A 17,521-nucleotide genomic window follows, 5' to 3' on the forward strand; every position below is an offset into this window, starting at 1 on the left:
CCATTCTTCTCTCCCACTTTCCTGTCTCTCTCTTCACTATATACGATCTAATAAAGGCACGAAAGGCTAAAAAAATGTGAGAAATGTGACAAAGAGGACTTTAAAAACTGAATGCCATTCTGTGTTGTCCAGGACATCAGTTACTACATATAGTACAAAGTCACAACAAAAGTATCTCCACATGTGTCCATCATACATGGCAAAGAAATGCAGCCAATCCTTATATTTGAGGAACTAGAATGAACAAATATTTAGCATGTTTGCTAAGAAAACAACAATTTGATTAACAAAACTGTTGCAGAATAATTTAGCTGTTGGTCAGCATTGTTGCAGCCAAACAAGTGTCATGTCAGAACGGAATCTGTATGTAGAATTTAAATGGAAATTTAAGATGAAAAATCACCTGATTTATGAAGACTGAAAGTAAATACGTAGGCCTTTTTCAAACTCAGATTCTACTACAACAATCCACAAAGCAATGGAAGATGTACAGTGTTATACAGAAAGCAGAGAATGACCATCACCTAAAAAACATACAGAGTGTTTTATATGTTACTCCATACGATGCATCCTTGGTCCTCAGTTTATCAAAAACATTAATACAAGGTGAAATATTTCAGCAGCATTTCCACAAAATTACAGCATAGCACTAATACACAGGATTCTGCTGCATTTATCCTGGGAGAAGGATTCATTTATGTGCAAGACCATTCCTGGTGTCTCAGCTTGGTAGCTGATCACACTCAGAATGGAGAATACAAGTGGAAACCCTATAGAGACCCAAACAAGACAACTCAACAGAGAGGAACATGCTCCTGCAGCTGGCAAGATGGAAGATAAAGTTGAAAACACAAGTGTTGGACAGGTGCTGTGTGTCATTACCTCAGATGTCAGGTCTGTCTAGCAGGTGGTGCGAGACAAGGTATGGGGTTGTCAAGTTTTTGGTTTCTATTATCGAACCACAATATTTAGATGAGCACAGCGCTACAACTGCATTCCACAGGGGCACTGTCTGAGCAGACTCAATTAAATATGACAAACCTTTGGAAGTACTACAACAATTAGCTGGCAAGGGCTAGCTGAGAGAAATATAAATATTCAAAGGAGGCAAACATCTCACTAATGACAAATGATTACTGAGGAGGAAACAGAAAAGAAAACTGTTCTCCCTCTCACGGTGGTGTTGTCCCCTAAGAAATACTCTTATTATTTGGTCTGTCATGATATCAGACCACTACATTTGCCCTAGCATCCCGAACAAAACAAACAAAAAAAAGCCTTAACTGATTGTATGACCTCGGTGGTTTTAAAGCATCTTTACCAAATACAGCGTCAGACATCCTTGTGAAGCGTGACCTGCTGACCTCAGTGACCCAGACTTCATGTGTGAAGTCTGGAAAACAATGAGCAGCACGTTTCTCAGACTCCCCATGCAACCAGTAGGATTAGAGCTTAAGCTCTGTATATTAATGAAACTAATCGAGTCCCTAGGACTGTTATCAACAGCTGTATACACAGGGAGAGTGAGAACATTTATGTGCTGTGTGTACTTTGTATGCGCTCTTGCTACTGTATTTATTTGTGCCTGGAAATAGCTTTCTTCAATCTGAGACTAAGACACAAGCCACTTTTAGAATGTAGTGTAAATAAGCAGGTAAATCTATTTAGAGGTGTGATAATATGTTGTATTCTGATAAATCACTCACTACATAATGTTTTGTATTGTGTTGTGACAATACATTATACTCAAAAATTCAATTATATAATAAAACTGAAAATGGGAGGCGTACCATAACTCCTCAAACAGAAGTTTTAATTTACTTTATCTGCAGAGAAAAGAACATAACATTTTTGTATTCTTCCATTATATATAATGATATTTTAATAAGAAGCCTTCTTGTTTTTTGATTGGCATGTATTTAATTTACCGTTGATACCATTTGCTGGGAATGTTAACTCCACATTTCCAACCTTTGAAATATATAGTATTTTATTTAAAATGCAAAAATATTTGTAACATTATATATATTTTGTATATACTTGTTTATACCTGTGCATGGGTAAAAGGTTGAGACATGATGAATTAAGTGAAATGAAATGAAAATGAAAGCATAAGAAAGCAGCATCCAAGAGAAGACAACAGGAGCTGAACTATATTTTCAGAAGCTTTTATTAATAAATGTGGTGCCTCCTCTTCATTTAATCAAGTGGAGGCATCACCAACTGACTGAAGTATGGCAGCCAATCAAAAGCCCTTGTGCAGTAGCTGAATGAGCATCATATTGAATGAAAAGACTGCAGCTCGTCATAGTACGCAGTGTTTGTGATAGCAAGGCAAGGTCTCTGCTGCATGACACTTCAGCTTATGAGAGAGTTACTGTATGAGACAGGAGAGTGGAGAATGTACAGTGAAGCACAACTGCAAGAACACAACATCACACACACGCTCTGACACAACAGATCCATCAAAGACTGATGCTCAGTGGGGAAGAAAAGCTTGTAAAAACTGTGAGCTACAGTTTATCTCTACTATTATCTCCTGAGCTCATGCAGAGTGGATCACAGCTTCTGTGGATGTTGTCAGTGACAAAACGCAACTAAGAGCGTTTAAAGTCTACTTCACTTCATCCCAGAAAATGGTACTTTTTACTCTATTTCAGCTACTCCACAGCTATAGGTACTGTTTAGTTACTTTGCAGACTAATCACATGAAAACACAGAAGCTTAGAAAATACAGCATATTGCTAAAAATTAAAGCGGAATTTCCAGCTTTTTGGACTTGTGAGCCCTTAAGGCCAGTTCATGGTTTCTACAGATAGCTGCAAAGTCCAACTCAAAACAGCTAACTTGTATGTATTTCTATACAAACTATAAGTAGCAGTATGTGAACAAAGATACATTCCACATATGTGCTCTAGGAAACATGATGGCAACCTGTGGACAGCGAAAATCAGACTTGCTTTGTTTGTTGTATTTTGCTGAACAGTGTAGAAAAAGTCAAAAAGAAAAAAGTATGTGTGCAACTGCTTAACATAAATACACAGAGGATGTGGGGTACAGCACAAACTCACAACATGAGCATTCAGTTTGCCATGTAGACAGACATATTTACATTACAAGTCTCTTGTGGACGTTCGAAAAGAGAAGAAAAAATCCTGTACTTGTGGCTTCTTGTCAAATTTCAGGTGTCTAACTTATTCACATGGATTTATTTCTACAACTGTCTAACACAAAAACAGATGACTTTCAGAGAGGAATCAAAGACAGTCCAAAAACTAAAAAAATAGATTTATTTATCAGAACTTCCCTCTCCTAATAATCATCTCACAGCCCCTCACATTTACTGTATCTTGTGTATCTCTAGTTAGGACATACTGAACTACATGGGTATTGTTACTACATTCACCATCAGTATTAACAACATATTTACAATGACATCAGTCGCAGACACCACTTTCATGCAAAATGTGTATTTTTACTTTCCATACATTTTGTTCAGAAACATACACATTGCTGTATTAGTACTTTTACATAAGTAAAGTTCTTTTTCAGCTACCATGCCTGCATGCAAGCACACACACAAACAATCCCCACTGCTGTGTACATAGAAACATAATGAGTTACTTTGTACTGCTGGTGTTCTGAAAGGAAGACACAGGCTAAAGTACAAATTGAGCCTGTGCACATTCCACTTGGTGTATATTACGTATGTGTGTGTGTGTGTGTGTGTGTGTGTGTGTGTCTTCATCACACCACAGGCAGCTCCACAGAGAAAGATGAAGGTGAACTGTGAAACAGGGCTGACAAGAACAAGTGTGAACTTGAAATCCTGACTCTGAAATCAACAGCTGTTCTCTGTTTTATTTCTTTAACGTTCTCTCATGCAACTCTTTCTGTTCCTCAGCATGTAGCAGCACACCAGGTTTCTCTAGTAGCTGTAGGGTAAAGAGTCAACGCTTCTTTAAGTTAAACATCTGTCAGCATGCTTTGGGCTTTCTGTTAATGCTGTGTGTGCTGTGTTATGTAACTCCTAATACGTAGTATCGTGAAGTGAAACAGAAAACAGGTTGACTCGCATTTTATGGAGCTGCAAAATGGTATAACTGTCATCAATTCAGTTCATTCAGCTCAATTCAAAGAGCTTTACTGGCATGAAATATTACCAAAGCATCCATATAATTTGTCCAAATATTTGAACAGTGTACAATAATAGTAATTATCAGTGCCTCAGTGCTGTCAATGTAATCGCATGGTGATGTTTGATTAGATACTGATGTGTATTGTCTTAGGAATGTTTTCTAATAGATCTAGTTTTAAATAGATGGCAGTTTCTATATCAGAAAAGAACTGGGAACTAAATTGCCTTTAATCACCTACTTAAAAAGGATGGTTTTAAATCTTCCAAGCTTGAATTTTATAAAAGAAGAGATCATAATAGACAAAATGGGGCTGTGGATTTCAAAGACTCCCATCTGGAAAGGTCTTACTTTGCCAAACATTGTAGGACACAATTAGAATATCATTTACAGCTCCTTGTATCTTAAAAAAATATTGTGTTTAACTTTATACTTTTGCTGATTACTTCTTAATATGCTACACAAATTTGACAGAAGAATAAACTTGCATGGCGCATATAAGGCTTTCTGCAGACTGAGACGTGCGCTGTGTGAAAAGATGCACAGCACAACAAGGGCAGAGAAATAAATAAAATAAAACCAATAAATAAAAACGATAAAATAAATAAAACAAGAAAAGCCACAGAAGTTGGTCACACATCCAATTTTGCCACTTAGTTTGCAGCAAACATGTATGCAAGAGCACAGTCCTAGGTTACCTCCATGGGCACAGCTCCAGCTGGGCAAGATGCATGACACATTACTGCTAAATACCTTTTAGTTCTTAATCGCATCCAGTAAAACACTGTGCAGTTTTATGGTCTTTGATATGATTCAAACTCATGGAACAACAACTGAAACATGTTATCAGTGGTGCTTGTTTTTGCTAGCAGCCTGGATATGTTGGAGTCAGAGTTTGTGTGTGCTAATGTGCACCCTTTTGAGGTGCTCATATAAACAGAGTTGAAGAGAAATACGCATGTAGTTTGGACACAAGAGGGACAAAACAAAAAGCAACTTACTCGACTATGGCCTCTCGGTCCGCGATGTCTCCCAGCACCATGCGCTGGATGATACTGTTGTGCTCCTCCTCTGACAGGTTCTTGTGGGAGACGAGGGGAGTGTTGTACTTGGTGGCTGGGGACGGGTCGACCCCCTGCAGCCAGGCGTGGCTCTCAATCTCCTCCAGGGAGGCTCGCCGCTTGGGGTCCCTCTGAAGCATCCGGTCTATCAGACTGAGAAAAAATAAAAAGATTTAAAACTAAATCCTGTAAAAATATCAGTCAGTGGCACTGTTATTAGGTTTAATCAAGGGATGTTGTCTCCATGTGACCAGAGGACATCTGTTGTTCTGGTTGGTTCTGGTTGACAACTCTCCCTGTTTTAGAATGTAAGGCTGCTGTACCCAGATGCTACGTTCAGTGTGAGTGACAACAGAGTAAATGAGTGACACAGACCTTAGAAAAAGGTGCTGCTGGGTCCTGAAGACCCCGGCTGTATGCCGGTGGAATACTAGTGATAGCTGACAGCCTCCTGGGTACAAAATGGTCTCCACCTGCCCCACCACCTGCCCTTTCTGCCCAAGGGAACAGACCCATCAGAACAACTGATGAGTGAGCGGTGTGACTCAAGAGCTCTGCTCATCACAACAGTTAGACTCAACAGACTGCCACATCACTCACGTCTAATGTGGAAAAGTCACGTCAGTTTGCTTTACATCAGTTTGCTGTGGTCCTATGTCAGAACTGCACAAATCAGATAGGTTTATTCAACACCTGTAATGAAGAGGAACAATTTAATCTTCTCATGAACTACAACAAAACAGGCTGGTGTCTTTGGGTTAATTTAATATGCACTTTGGTAGTTCCTATGTTTGGCTGCAGAACTGACAATATTAAATGACTGTTCTGTAAACACAATTGTTGTAATGACAAATATGAGCACTGTGGCCTTCAATAATGATAAAAACAAGAATTTTCAATCATTTTTCTGAATAAAAGACATGGAGCACTATAAAATTTATAAATATATATGTTCTTAATGACAGCCACAACACAGTGGTGGCATCTGGGTGTCTGTTGTATTGCTTCAAATTGTTGTGGTAATACACAAATTGTCTTGTGGAATGGATGCTGTTACTCTGAAGGATTTAGACCACAATCTAACAAATACTATTAATAATAACAATAATATGGATATATTAATACTTTGAATACCCCTTCCTCACCAACAATGAAGCAGAGTTAAGTTAAATCCAGTATCATATCTGTGTGCAACTGCTTTACATAAATACACAGAGGATGTGGGGTACAGCACAAACTCACAACATGAGCATCCAGTTTGCTATGTAGACAGACAAAATTTACATTTTAAGTTTCTTGTGGGCGGTGGAAAAAAGAAGAAAAAGTCCTGTACTTGCGGCTTCTTTTCAAATTCCAGGTGTCTAACTTAGAAAATAGATTTGTTTATCAGAACTTGTGTGCTTTTCCCTCTCCTAATAATCATGTCACAACTCCTCACATTTACTGTATCTTAAGAAACCTAGGCACAACCTGTAGTTAAGAAATACTGATCAACATGGGTATTGTTAATACCTTCACCATTAGTGTTTGTAGCCAAAGCATCTCTCTGCCACACCAGAGCTTGCTGTTTCAGTACAGGCTAACCCATTTCATTGTTGTGACACACAGTAGGCCAGCAAGAGCAGATGGAGGCACTGAATGTATGGTGTATAATATATAGTGACAGACTGTGTGAGACATTTGCTTCGACACAGTTGAAGATGTCAAACTACAGCTGGTCAGCTGGCAGCTTAAATTTCACACAAATGACACTGTTGAAAGCTGAGATTGCAGTTAAACAGGATTAGGTGGGATATGGAACGAGTGAGAGGACTACAGCTACCACAGGAAAAAGCATCATCTATCCAGATGTAAGCCGTCTTCATCATCTGTATAGTAAGTGAGACAAAGAGGCATAAATCCCAAATGTACATTTGGCACATGTCAAAACACTGACAAAGGAAAAGAGAAATTACTATATGTAGGGAAAGTAGTCAAGATGGTTTCCTCCAGTTTCTTTATCTCTGTACCCAGAATACTATAGGTTTACTGTGCATACAGTTCTAAGACACTTGTAGGATTTTCGTGCCAAGCACAAAGAAATAAGTATAAACTCTTACTTTAGTCTACATACATTGATATATAAAGACTAAAGTAGAGAAATTGGTGCAATCACGCCACTGTATTTCAACTTATTTCGCTCCGCTCAAATAATTTTTCCAACTTTATCCAATCCCCAAGTCTATTTGTGGCAAACTCTGAGCAGACCATGGCTATGGAGGCTGCAGGCTAACAGGCTGGGCAGAGCAGCGCTCAGTTGTCTGTCAGTCATGCTGGGGATTAGTCAGAACTAGCCAGGCTCCCTAAGGACCACAACTAGCAGCAACAACAGCAGGAGCAGTGGAGGGGAGATAGAGGCAGCAGGGAATGCCCAACTATCTGCACACTGACAGCAAACATTGCACAGTTGGTTCAATAACCCTACAGACACACACATTTACAGATGTATATGCATTTTTTACACCATGTGGAGATGCATTTGTGAGGATCAGTGAACCTGAGTTAGTCTAGAAAGTTCATGTTTATCTCATGTCCAGAGATATTAAAAAGGAGCTGTGCCACAGACTTCCACATGTCAGTCATCAGTTCAAAACACATTAAAGAGTCAAACTGTTGCAGTAAGTGGTAGACTTTCAATGAAATGGCCAGTTTATTCTGAAACAAAACTGCATTCTCAGTTTCTCACTGGCCAGTTGTCATTCCAGCACACTTTGGACATGGCTCAGGGTAATAAGGTTCACACCACTGATTTTACTGTAACAAAGAAAGCCATTTTTACATAAAGCCCACAAATAAAATGCAGGATTTTTTTTTTTTTTTTTAAATAATAAGTGAATCAGCTGATAGTGTGCTGTCAAAAGTATTTTTGACTACTATGAAACAACACTAAGACAGTTCTGCTGTGTTAATTCATTTTGAACTATGAAGTGACAATTTAAGTACATTTTCAACATGCCAGTCCTGCATTTGAAAAGAGTCACTGTGTTGTCAGCCAACTGTATTTGCTACTAGATGTGTCAGCAGACAAGGCAGACTAGCTTCATCTCAACACTCTGCTGCCTTGATCTGTGTAGAAGAAGATACACCAATGAGCCAAAACATTATGATCACCCCCAAACAGCTCTGCTCCACTAAGACATGGGTTCTACAAGACCTCTGAAAGTGCTCTGTTGTATCTGACACCAAGCCAGTAGTAAATTGCACATAAGTGGTGAGTTAGAGCACCCACAGACCAAACACCCTGTCACTGGTTCACACCTTCTTGTGTCTCCCACTTCCAATACATTGACTATGCACCGGTTCGCTTCCCTTTTAATCTATCCCCAACCTCAATGTATGCCGTTGTTAAGCAATAATTTGTGTTATTTACAACAACAGTGAGTGATCAGAATGTTATGGCTCATCGGATGATGAAGTCATGAAATCCAGTGATTGAAGATGTGGCAAACCATCTACTGAGTTTTCAATTACGTAAATAGTGTAATTACCTAATGTCCTGGGCTATAGGCCTTGTGCGCACCAGTGCTAGCACCTGCACATTTTAATGGACTTTAACGATTTCTTTATTAGGACATGTTGCCATCTGACAGCAGACTGTGAGTGAAATGCCAATATCTGGGTGCAGTTTATACGGACGGTATTAAAAAGAGCTGGCTACTGGGAGACTTAAACGATAAAGTGATCTGTCATGGCTGTTATGTTGCCATGTAGCTGTGCCCATGTACGACACCATTTGCTGTGTTGAGCTGAACCTGTTTTAATGGAGGTAAAAAAACAGGAGAAAGTTAATCTGGGATAGTAGTAACTGAATGTAGCATTACAGCCAAGTAAAATGTGATTCCATTGTCACATTCAGTGACATGTTTTCAGTCCTAAGTATTAGAATCAGAGTTGACCTGAGATAAATGGATTGGTGTGTGTATTCTACAGTGTTTTGTCCAACACAGCCTGCCATTATTGTAGAGTTGTTCAGTTCGTGAGGCAGACACCCTCTCTACTTCAAGGTTAGGCTTAAAACTTTCCTCTTTGACAAAGCTTATAGTTAGAGCTGCTCAGGATCACCTGAACCATCCCTTCGTGATGCTGCTATAGGTTTAGAGTGCCAGGGAACTCCCATGATGCACTGGGCTCCTCTCCTCTATTCTCTGCTCTCTCTCTTCCATACTGTTATATACCACCATTACATATCACTAACTCTGTGTTTACCCTGAGGTCCTGTGTTTGTTCCCTCTGTTGGTGTTTCTGGATCTGGAGCTACACGTCTTTGAGCTGCAGTCGCTGGGAGAGATGACATATGCTGTGAATTAGTGCTATATTTAAAAAAATAAAATGTAACTGAATTGAATTGGGGCAGCACTGTGGGTCAGTGGTTAGCACTGTCGCCTTACAGCTAGAAGGTCTTGAGTTTAAATCACAGCCCGGGATCTTTCTGCGTGGAGTTTGCATGTTCTCCCCATGCAGCATGGGTTCTCTCCGGGTTCTCCGGCTTCCTCCCACCGTCCAAAAACTTGCTGAGGCTTATTGGTGATTTTAAATTGTCCGTACGTGTGAATGTGGGTGTGCTTAGTTATCTGTCTCTCTGTATAGCCCTGTAACATACTGGTGACCTGTCCAGGGTGTCCCCTGCCTCGACTGGGATAGGCTCCCCCCATGACCCCAGTGAGGATTAAGCGGCGTATAGATAATGGATGGATGGATAAATTGAATTGAATTAAATTATGACCACCGGCTCAATGGTGCATCATTTTACTGTATATACTATACTGCATATTGTTTAAATTATATAACTTTGTATTTCACATCAATAAAGGGCAATGTAAAAAATATTCAGTTAGCTTAGCATTTTAGCTGGTGCAAGCTATGACCTTTACTTATTAAAACAGACGTCACTGCCAGGAGGTAAGCTGCTGCTTATATAAATTCTTTTAAAGACCAAAATGACACTTGTTAAACTGTGTGTCTGCAGGTGGTGAACATGTTCTGCCAAAAATTATGAGGGAAGAACCTCCACTCTATAACATAAATGCACAATCACAAATGGACAAGTGTCTCTATAGTCCTATCAAATCGGACCAAATGATATGTCCTCCAGCCAGCTGTCAATTTCAAGAGCTGTAGTATCCCAGCCAGGGTTTTTTCCTGCACAGATGAAGTTTTGGTGCTCCCAAAGGGGATGTAACCAGTGCCAAAGGAAAATCCCAAACACCTAAATGATAAGAAATGAGAATAAACTATTTTGTTTAAATGGGGTTTCATTTAATCAATCATGACAGACGATTTTGTATCAAATGGTTAAAAATTACAGGAAAATGTAAAGATTTCTGTCACATAAGGTAACACAAAGCCTTTACAGTAGGCAGAATGATCATGCTCCCCCCCAAAGACCTATTCTGAGTCAGATAAAAACTCTGCCGGTTAAAATTTTATTCATATCAAATTAATAATTTAAGCTCAAACAATATTTTTCAATCAGGACATCCAGCTTTACAAGGGTATTTGGGTAAATATGAGTTGGTGGATTAGACTGTATCAAGCCAAAAACACCTAATTGAGACATTCTGTTTCTAATGACATGCAAGTGAATCCCTCTATAAACCATGACCTGCGTAAAAGGGCCTTTATCTCACACAGTGATCTATACTAAGGATTTACAATCATTTCTGTTACTCCTTTACAGTAAGTAATTAGCACACCAGTATAGTGCAAAACATGCCCTTCACAACATGTGGTGTACTGCTGTACAAATTAAGATTAGTCAGTATACTGCGACCAGAATGTACACACTGATGCTTTGCAACAGGACAGAAGCATATTGCGTCATCACTGTGCTACCTATGTACTGGTGTGTGCACACATGTCAACACAACATTTTACAAACAACAGATAGTCCACTAGAATTACAGCACAAGATGAAAAGAATGTCCTCTTGAACTCATATGTGGTACTCTAACCAGCACTTGCCTTCCTACAAATGGATGTCTTGTCTTGTCCCATTCCTCTCTCTCTCTAATTCCCTTGGGACCTACACAGAGAGAGGCTGTAAAGTGCTGGCAGTCACACAAGGGTGCCTCCTTTTATATTTTTTCCCTCCACAGGTTACACGCATTCACACGAGTGTATAATAGATAGTCCACATATTTTCTGAGGTGCGTTACAGATCCCACAACCCACGAGCCAGAGAACGTGCTTGAGTGCTAAAGAGGCTGCAAAGGGAAAAATGAGAATCGAAGTAGGCAGGGACATTTTGAGTTCTCCTCCAGAATTAAAGTGTAAAACTCAGCAGGCAATGAACTATCTAAACCCCCATGCTGACATTTCATCTGCCTGAGTCCTATGGTCGTTTGTACAGTAACATCAGGAACCAAAGACACTGTTCTGTTTTGACTATCATTGGTGTAATGATGCAGTCCACACAGTCACCATAGACATCACGCCGTGAGACAGACAAGAACTGAAGTGTGTTTGTTTCTATATGCTGTTGAGGGTGGTGGTGGCCTTTGCAGTTAGTGGAGAAGTGGATGGTAAGCATAGAAAACAAGGACTATTTTGAGGCTAATCCCCAGAAATTAAAGTCAAGGATGGCAAAAACAAACAAAGCTCAGAAAGAAGAGGGTGTGGGATCGCAAAAGTGAACTGGTGAATAATTAATTAATTGAAGCGTGTAAATGCATTTTGGTAAGTCAACGGGGAATGAAGAGCAGAAAGAGAGAGACATACCCGCACACAAGGAGATAAGTGGGAGAAAGAAAACAGAGAAATATGAAAGGCTGTGCTGATCCAGTGAGGTGGCACACAAAGCAGGCCACAACAGGACAGTGCACCTTATGGGAATTGTTATCTGGAGGATGAGAGCCTCAAACACCGAGCCAGGTGAAGGCTCACAGTAAACCCTGACCTCAATTACACCAATACGATAAACTGAGTCCAATCCGAACCAAACATACCAATCCCTATTACTAGCAGACAAGACTTCAGAAATCAGTCCCTCTCTCCTCCTATTTTCAAGGCCTCCGACTCTTTTCTCTCTCTTTTCTTCTTTATCTGTCAAAGGGTGTTGTATAAAATAAGTAAAGGTCAAATACAAGCCAATTAACTCAATAGCTTGCAGCAACCTGCCCAGAAACAGCAGTCCACCAGCTTGAACCACCATCACCTCCTCCTGCTATACTGAAAGAACTACATTAAATAAAAGGAAATTGTCAAAATGGTTTGTTTTCATGTAATTTGAGATGTTTAGTTCCTTGCGGCAGAGCCTGTCTACAATGGCACACCTAGTTTTGGGACTGAAAAAGAAATAGAATACTACATGCCTTTTCTGTGAATGTCGTTGATCATGTCATTACAGTGTTCTCTGGTAAGTCTTGGGTCCTTGGCTTCAATGTTGGTGTCACTTTGACACGAGTCAAAGCGAGCTGGCTTTTGGCCGCACAACGGGGCTCATGCACAGGCCAAATTTTATATTTGGCCTGTGCATGAGCACGAGGTGAACATGTAGGCAAATAACATATCACTAGGTCCTCCCAACTGTCAGATAAATGGATTTAAAGAATGCAGGATTCAAAGTTTTAAGAAAACCTGGCCCTGCAAGTGTTTAATGTGGAAAGAAGTGCATTTAATTACACATCTCAAGAAAACATATAGTGAGTTACGGTATGTAAATGCCAATTCAAAACATCAGACTTGCATGTGCTACTATACAAACTAGAGATGGGGGTATGCATTCATGTGCGCATTGCACACGTGCATAAAACTATGACATGTGGATACCATTCATTGACATTAAATGTAAATTGAACTATGACATGTGGATACCATTCATTGACATTAAATGTAAATTGAACTTTTGTTGTTCTTTTGTTGTTTACAAGGAGACCCTATTAGTAGTTATAACACTATGGTAAAAAAGAAGTTACAGTGCATTCAGTCAATGGAACTGACCTACTTATTGTCTAAAGTATTTAACCATTAGTCTGACAGACAGTCTCATTCTCCTCTCTGTACGTCTTTTTACCTGCTTCATCATTTCTTGGCCTTTTACACATAAGGCAGCAGTCACAGTCTGTTCTCCTAATTAGCCACAAGTTACACCAAGAGCAGATGTTGTAGAACCAATGTGTGTTTCTCCAGTGGCCACAGTGTTTAAACTAGGCCTTCTCCTAATTAAACATGATGTGTACTGATCTGCCACAACATTAAAACCGCCTGCCTAATAGTGCGCAAGTCCCATTGTGCAGCCAAATACAGCTCTGCCTCATCAGGGCATAGACAGGAGACCTCTGAAGTTGTCTTGTGTTGTCTGGCATCGGGACATCGGCGGCAGAACCTTTGGGTCCTGTGGGTCATTTCAGCGCATCTTGCAAATTCTTGATTAAATTGGGATCTGGGGAGTTTAGAAGCTGAATTAACACCTTGAGCTGTTTGTCATGTTCCCAAAGATGTTTTGGAGCAGTTTTTGTGGTGTAGCAGGGTGAACTATCCTTCTGGGGAAGGCCACTGCTGTTGCCATGTGTGTGGTGCTGATTTGCAACAATGTCCAGGTGGGTGGCACGTGTCAAAGTGACAGCAACATCAAAGCCAAGGACCCAAGGCTTACCAGAAGAACACTGCATTGTAACGACATGATCAATGTCACTCGTCGGTGGCTTTCATGTTGAGGCTGACCAGAGTAAGCATTTAAACAATGCAATCTATTTTCACTCATGCCAACTGCCCTACGCTGAAGAACATTTTTTTTGGTGGAATTCCGATACTGCAAACTACACAGCAAACAGCATTTAACTTCACAATGACCGAACATTCTCTTCCCTAACCAGAAACTTGCTGCTAGTTGCTTTTACTGTCTTGCTAAACCAAAGTAAATTGGTACTGACACTTCAACCTGGAAAAGAAGGGGCCTTCAGTGGTTATTGACTAAAACCTGTCTGTTGATTGCTTAATGCTCTTAGTTGTACCTAAAAACTGAATATATGATGTGTGTCTATCACATCCCTTTTAAAAATACATCCTCAGGACATTTGAGGACTGCAAGTCATTTAGTGGTAGTATTTAACCTCTTCAGGTGCACGACTAAAAGAAAAATTCAAACAGCCTCGTGTCATTCAACATTAGATGAACATTCGCATATTTTTGAAATTAAAGAACATTTGTTGGGTCAATGTATTTGGTCAGGATTGGCTTAGATTGTTGAAGATTGGTTGGTCCCAAGAAGTGGGAGTGAATTGATTGCTCTCCCCTGATGTCTGTGATTTTCCTCCTGTGAATTTCTTCTTCTCCACTGCAGGTTAGTTAACTTCTGTCCACTTTACAGTCATTAATGTGAAAAGTGTCACCCTACTAGTTATGAAGTAATGACTCTGTCCAACTGGACATAGAAATTAGTTTAGAGTGACTATATCGATAATTGACACAAGTGTATTGAAAATTATTTGCAAAAGGAAGTAATATGTATTAATGTTCCAATATTTTGTCCCAACCCTATTTCTAAATGATTGATAAGGCCAAGGTTTTGCGTAACTGTCTGGCAAGTAAGAGAATTGTTTGGAGCAACACAAAACTAGACTGCAGTAAGGTGAAGCACTGGAGCAACAAGTCTGTTTCCAAATCCACATTTGTGACATGGATAGATAATTCAGTGAGTGACATGGTAAAAATATAAGCCTGAGACTCAGCATGCGACAAATAGCTCTTCTACTCTGAAGTCAAAGCCCATCAGATTGCTCACAGCTGCTTCAGCTTAGCACTTCAATCTAGTCAGATCTCTCCTTCGACTCAGAGGAGATAAGCGTTTATTTCCTGTGTCTAAAAATACTCTGATGTGCTCTGAGAGTGTGGAAATACAGAATTGGCCTTCACAACATGTTGAACACATGGGCTCTGATGCCATCACCCATGAAACCCATTCATTACCTATTGCGTCAATTCAAAAATACATGGTCATCAAATTGGACTTAGAATGGCTTTGTATTTTTTGAAACGGTGTAATTTTACAGTTTATCAGAGCTGATCTACTTTAAAGAACAGGATGTGCGTAACTGCCTTTTATAATCAGTGCAGATATTATTCTTTTGAGCGGTGATACGCAGAAAATACTGAGAAAATGATCATTTCAACGCAGTCAACAGTGAAGAAAAAAAGGGTCTGGTGCCTCATTACCCTGGAAAAAAAAGATCAATAAGAACAAGAAATTAGATCAAGTTAAAAGAAACATATAAAAATTCTGGCCTCAGTTGCTAAAAAGACTGTCCAGCTATACTGCTTCAAAAATCACTCCAGCGTATCTTGAGAGAATTAATTAGTACAAAACTAAGAGCGTGAGCTACAAACATGCATGGTTAATTATGCAACTGCTAATTTATTTGCCTAACTGTCTAACTTATTATGAGGGTGGAACATGTGTTGTTGTGTGTGCAGTTGGACTGTACTGCTCAGCAGCTGGGCTGCTCAGACTGCTTTAAGGGTTTTAATCTCTGCCAGCTACTGGAGCAAATTGGTCTGCAGGGCCTGGAATAAATCAGTGAGGCTACTGCTGTGTTCCAGGGCCTTCCATTTTACACTGCACATCAGAAACACTGGAGTTTTACAATGGTTGTAAGCAAACTTTAAATGTTTGTCTTTTATCGTGTGTTTTTAGCAATTCCAAATATTCTTGCATGACATGACAAAGGCTGCTGCCCTTAGTTATAAGGACTTGTAATACAATATTCCAAGTTACATCAATGTGAAGTGCACATGTGGTTGCTGACAATGCATTATGATACCATATAATTATTGCCAATCACAAAATTAAACTAAGCTTCACAATGGTAGATCTAGCTACAGAGCAGGGAATATAATGTACATGAGTTCCAGAGAGTCAGGCAGTTACAGCAAAACAGTACACATGCTTATGCTAAAAAGAGAGTATGTTGGAGTTTATTTTCTACTCTGATTGCATGGGTGTGTATTCTTATCTTGTTTATGATATTTTTTATCTTGTGATTTATGTTTTTTGTCAAATAAAAATACAATGATGACAGTAAATCATGCATGTTTTTACTCCGCTGGTTTAGCCAAGCGGTAGTATGCTATGCCAGTATGAATACAGGATGTTTTTCTGTGGCTCGACATGCTGTGTTTTCGTGCTGTGAATGAACTCAGTCATTTCACTCTTCTAATATTTTGTGAAGTGAGTTAGTAACATAGTTAAACAATTAATGAGAGAAGGTCACTAATGGTAACATAATTACTGTAAAGTCCTAAAATTAGATGCAGTACTAAATCAAATGGAACAGCAGGCTGCTTGTTTGTCAGTCTGGAACACCAAACACTGACTGCCACATGGTGAGTCAAGGTTTCCATCCAGTCAAAAAGTATGAGAAGTATTTACATGTTTTTTTGTTCAGTTTTTCTCATGACAGTTTTTAGCTATGACTCATTTGTGCCTATAAACAAACTTTGAGAAGATAATATGTGACTTATGGTGAAGGTGAATGACTTGGTTGATTGTGTTATGACATATAAGATACAAAACAAGCTACAGACGAGGTGGCAGTATGGCACACGCTGAACAATATGGCCAGTCTGTGATCTGGTGCAAGCTAACAGCAGTTTTGTTACAGGTCAATACCCCCGACTGCAGACCATTTCAGCTTAATGGGACTGGCTCTTCTCCAAACCACATGTACAGTGTGTGAACTACAAGCCAGACATAGACAGAAGGGCAAAACTGGGATCCAACTTTTATTGGGACAGATAAAGTGTCAAAATAATAGGAAAGAAACCAGCAAGGTTTCAATTCTTTTCAAGTAATAATTCTCCAGCACATTTCTAGGACATCTTTAATCTTTTAGCTATGGTATTTTAGATGGAGATGTCATCCTACTACCAGGCTACTATTTGTGGAAGTCTCCTTTAAAATATGCAAGAATCTGCCACAACCATGCCACTTTAAAAAACCCTGACATTTAACTTTGGGCTTGATAGACTCTCTTAACACTTTAAAGCAGATTTATATTCATAAAATGTAATTTCATGGGAGCACAAAAACGGTGATTTCACAACTTTTTCTCATCTACATCACATTGGACTGGGTCTAGACTGTCTAATCTTGACCTGATGAAAAGGGAGAGCTGATCTTTGATTTATATCTATTGTAATTTTTTCTGGATAAAGAAAAAACAGTCAAATTAACCATTTTAACTTTTTACATATGAACATTTCACAAATATGAAAGTGGTTGTAAACAGCATTAGGTCTTTAAGTGGATGTCCAAGACTTTTCATAGCAATATGACTGTTCATGGCTACG

General features: G+C 39.4%; 1 protein-coding gene across 1 annotated transcript in view; it reads right to left on the reverse strand.

Moving 5' to 3' along the window:
- Nucleotides 1-17,521, reverse strand: part of snrka (SNF related kinase a) — a 66,484-nt gene that overhangs the window by 13,008 nt on the left and 35,955 nt on the right. Inside the window, exon 4 of the mRNA XM_008286198.1 lies at nt 5,138-5,350. Within this exon, the coding sequence (XP_008284420.1) occupies nt 5,138-5,350 (213 nt within the window). The remainder of the gene's footprint in view (nt 1-5,137; nt 5,351-17,521) is intronic.

The sequence above is a fragment of the Stegastes partitus genome, unplaced genomic scaffold (assembly GCF_000690725.1).
Source record: "Stegastes partitus isolate 25-593 unplaced genomic scaffold, Stegastes_partitus-1.0.2 Scaffold441, whole genome shotgun sequence".
Classification (NCBI taxonomy): Eukaryota; Metazoa; Chordata; class Actinopteri; family Pomacentridae; genus Stegastes; species Stegastes partitus.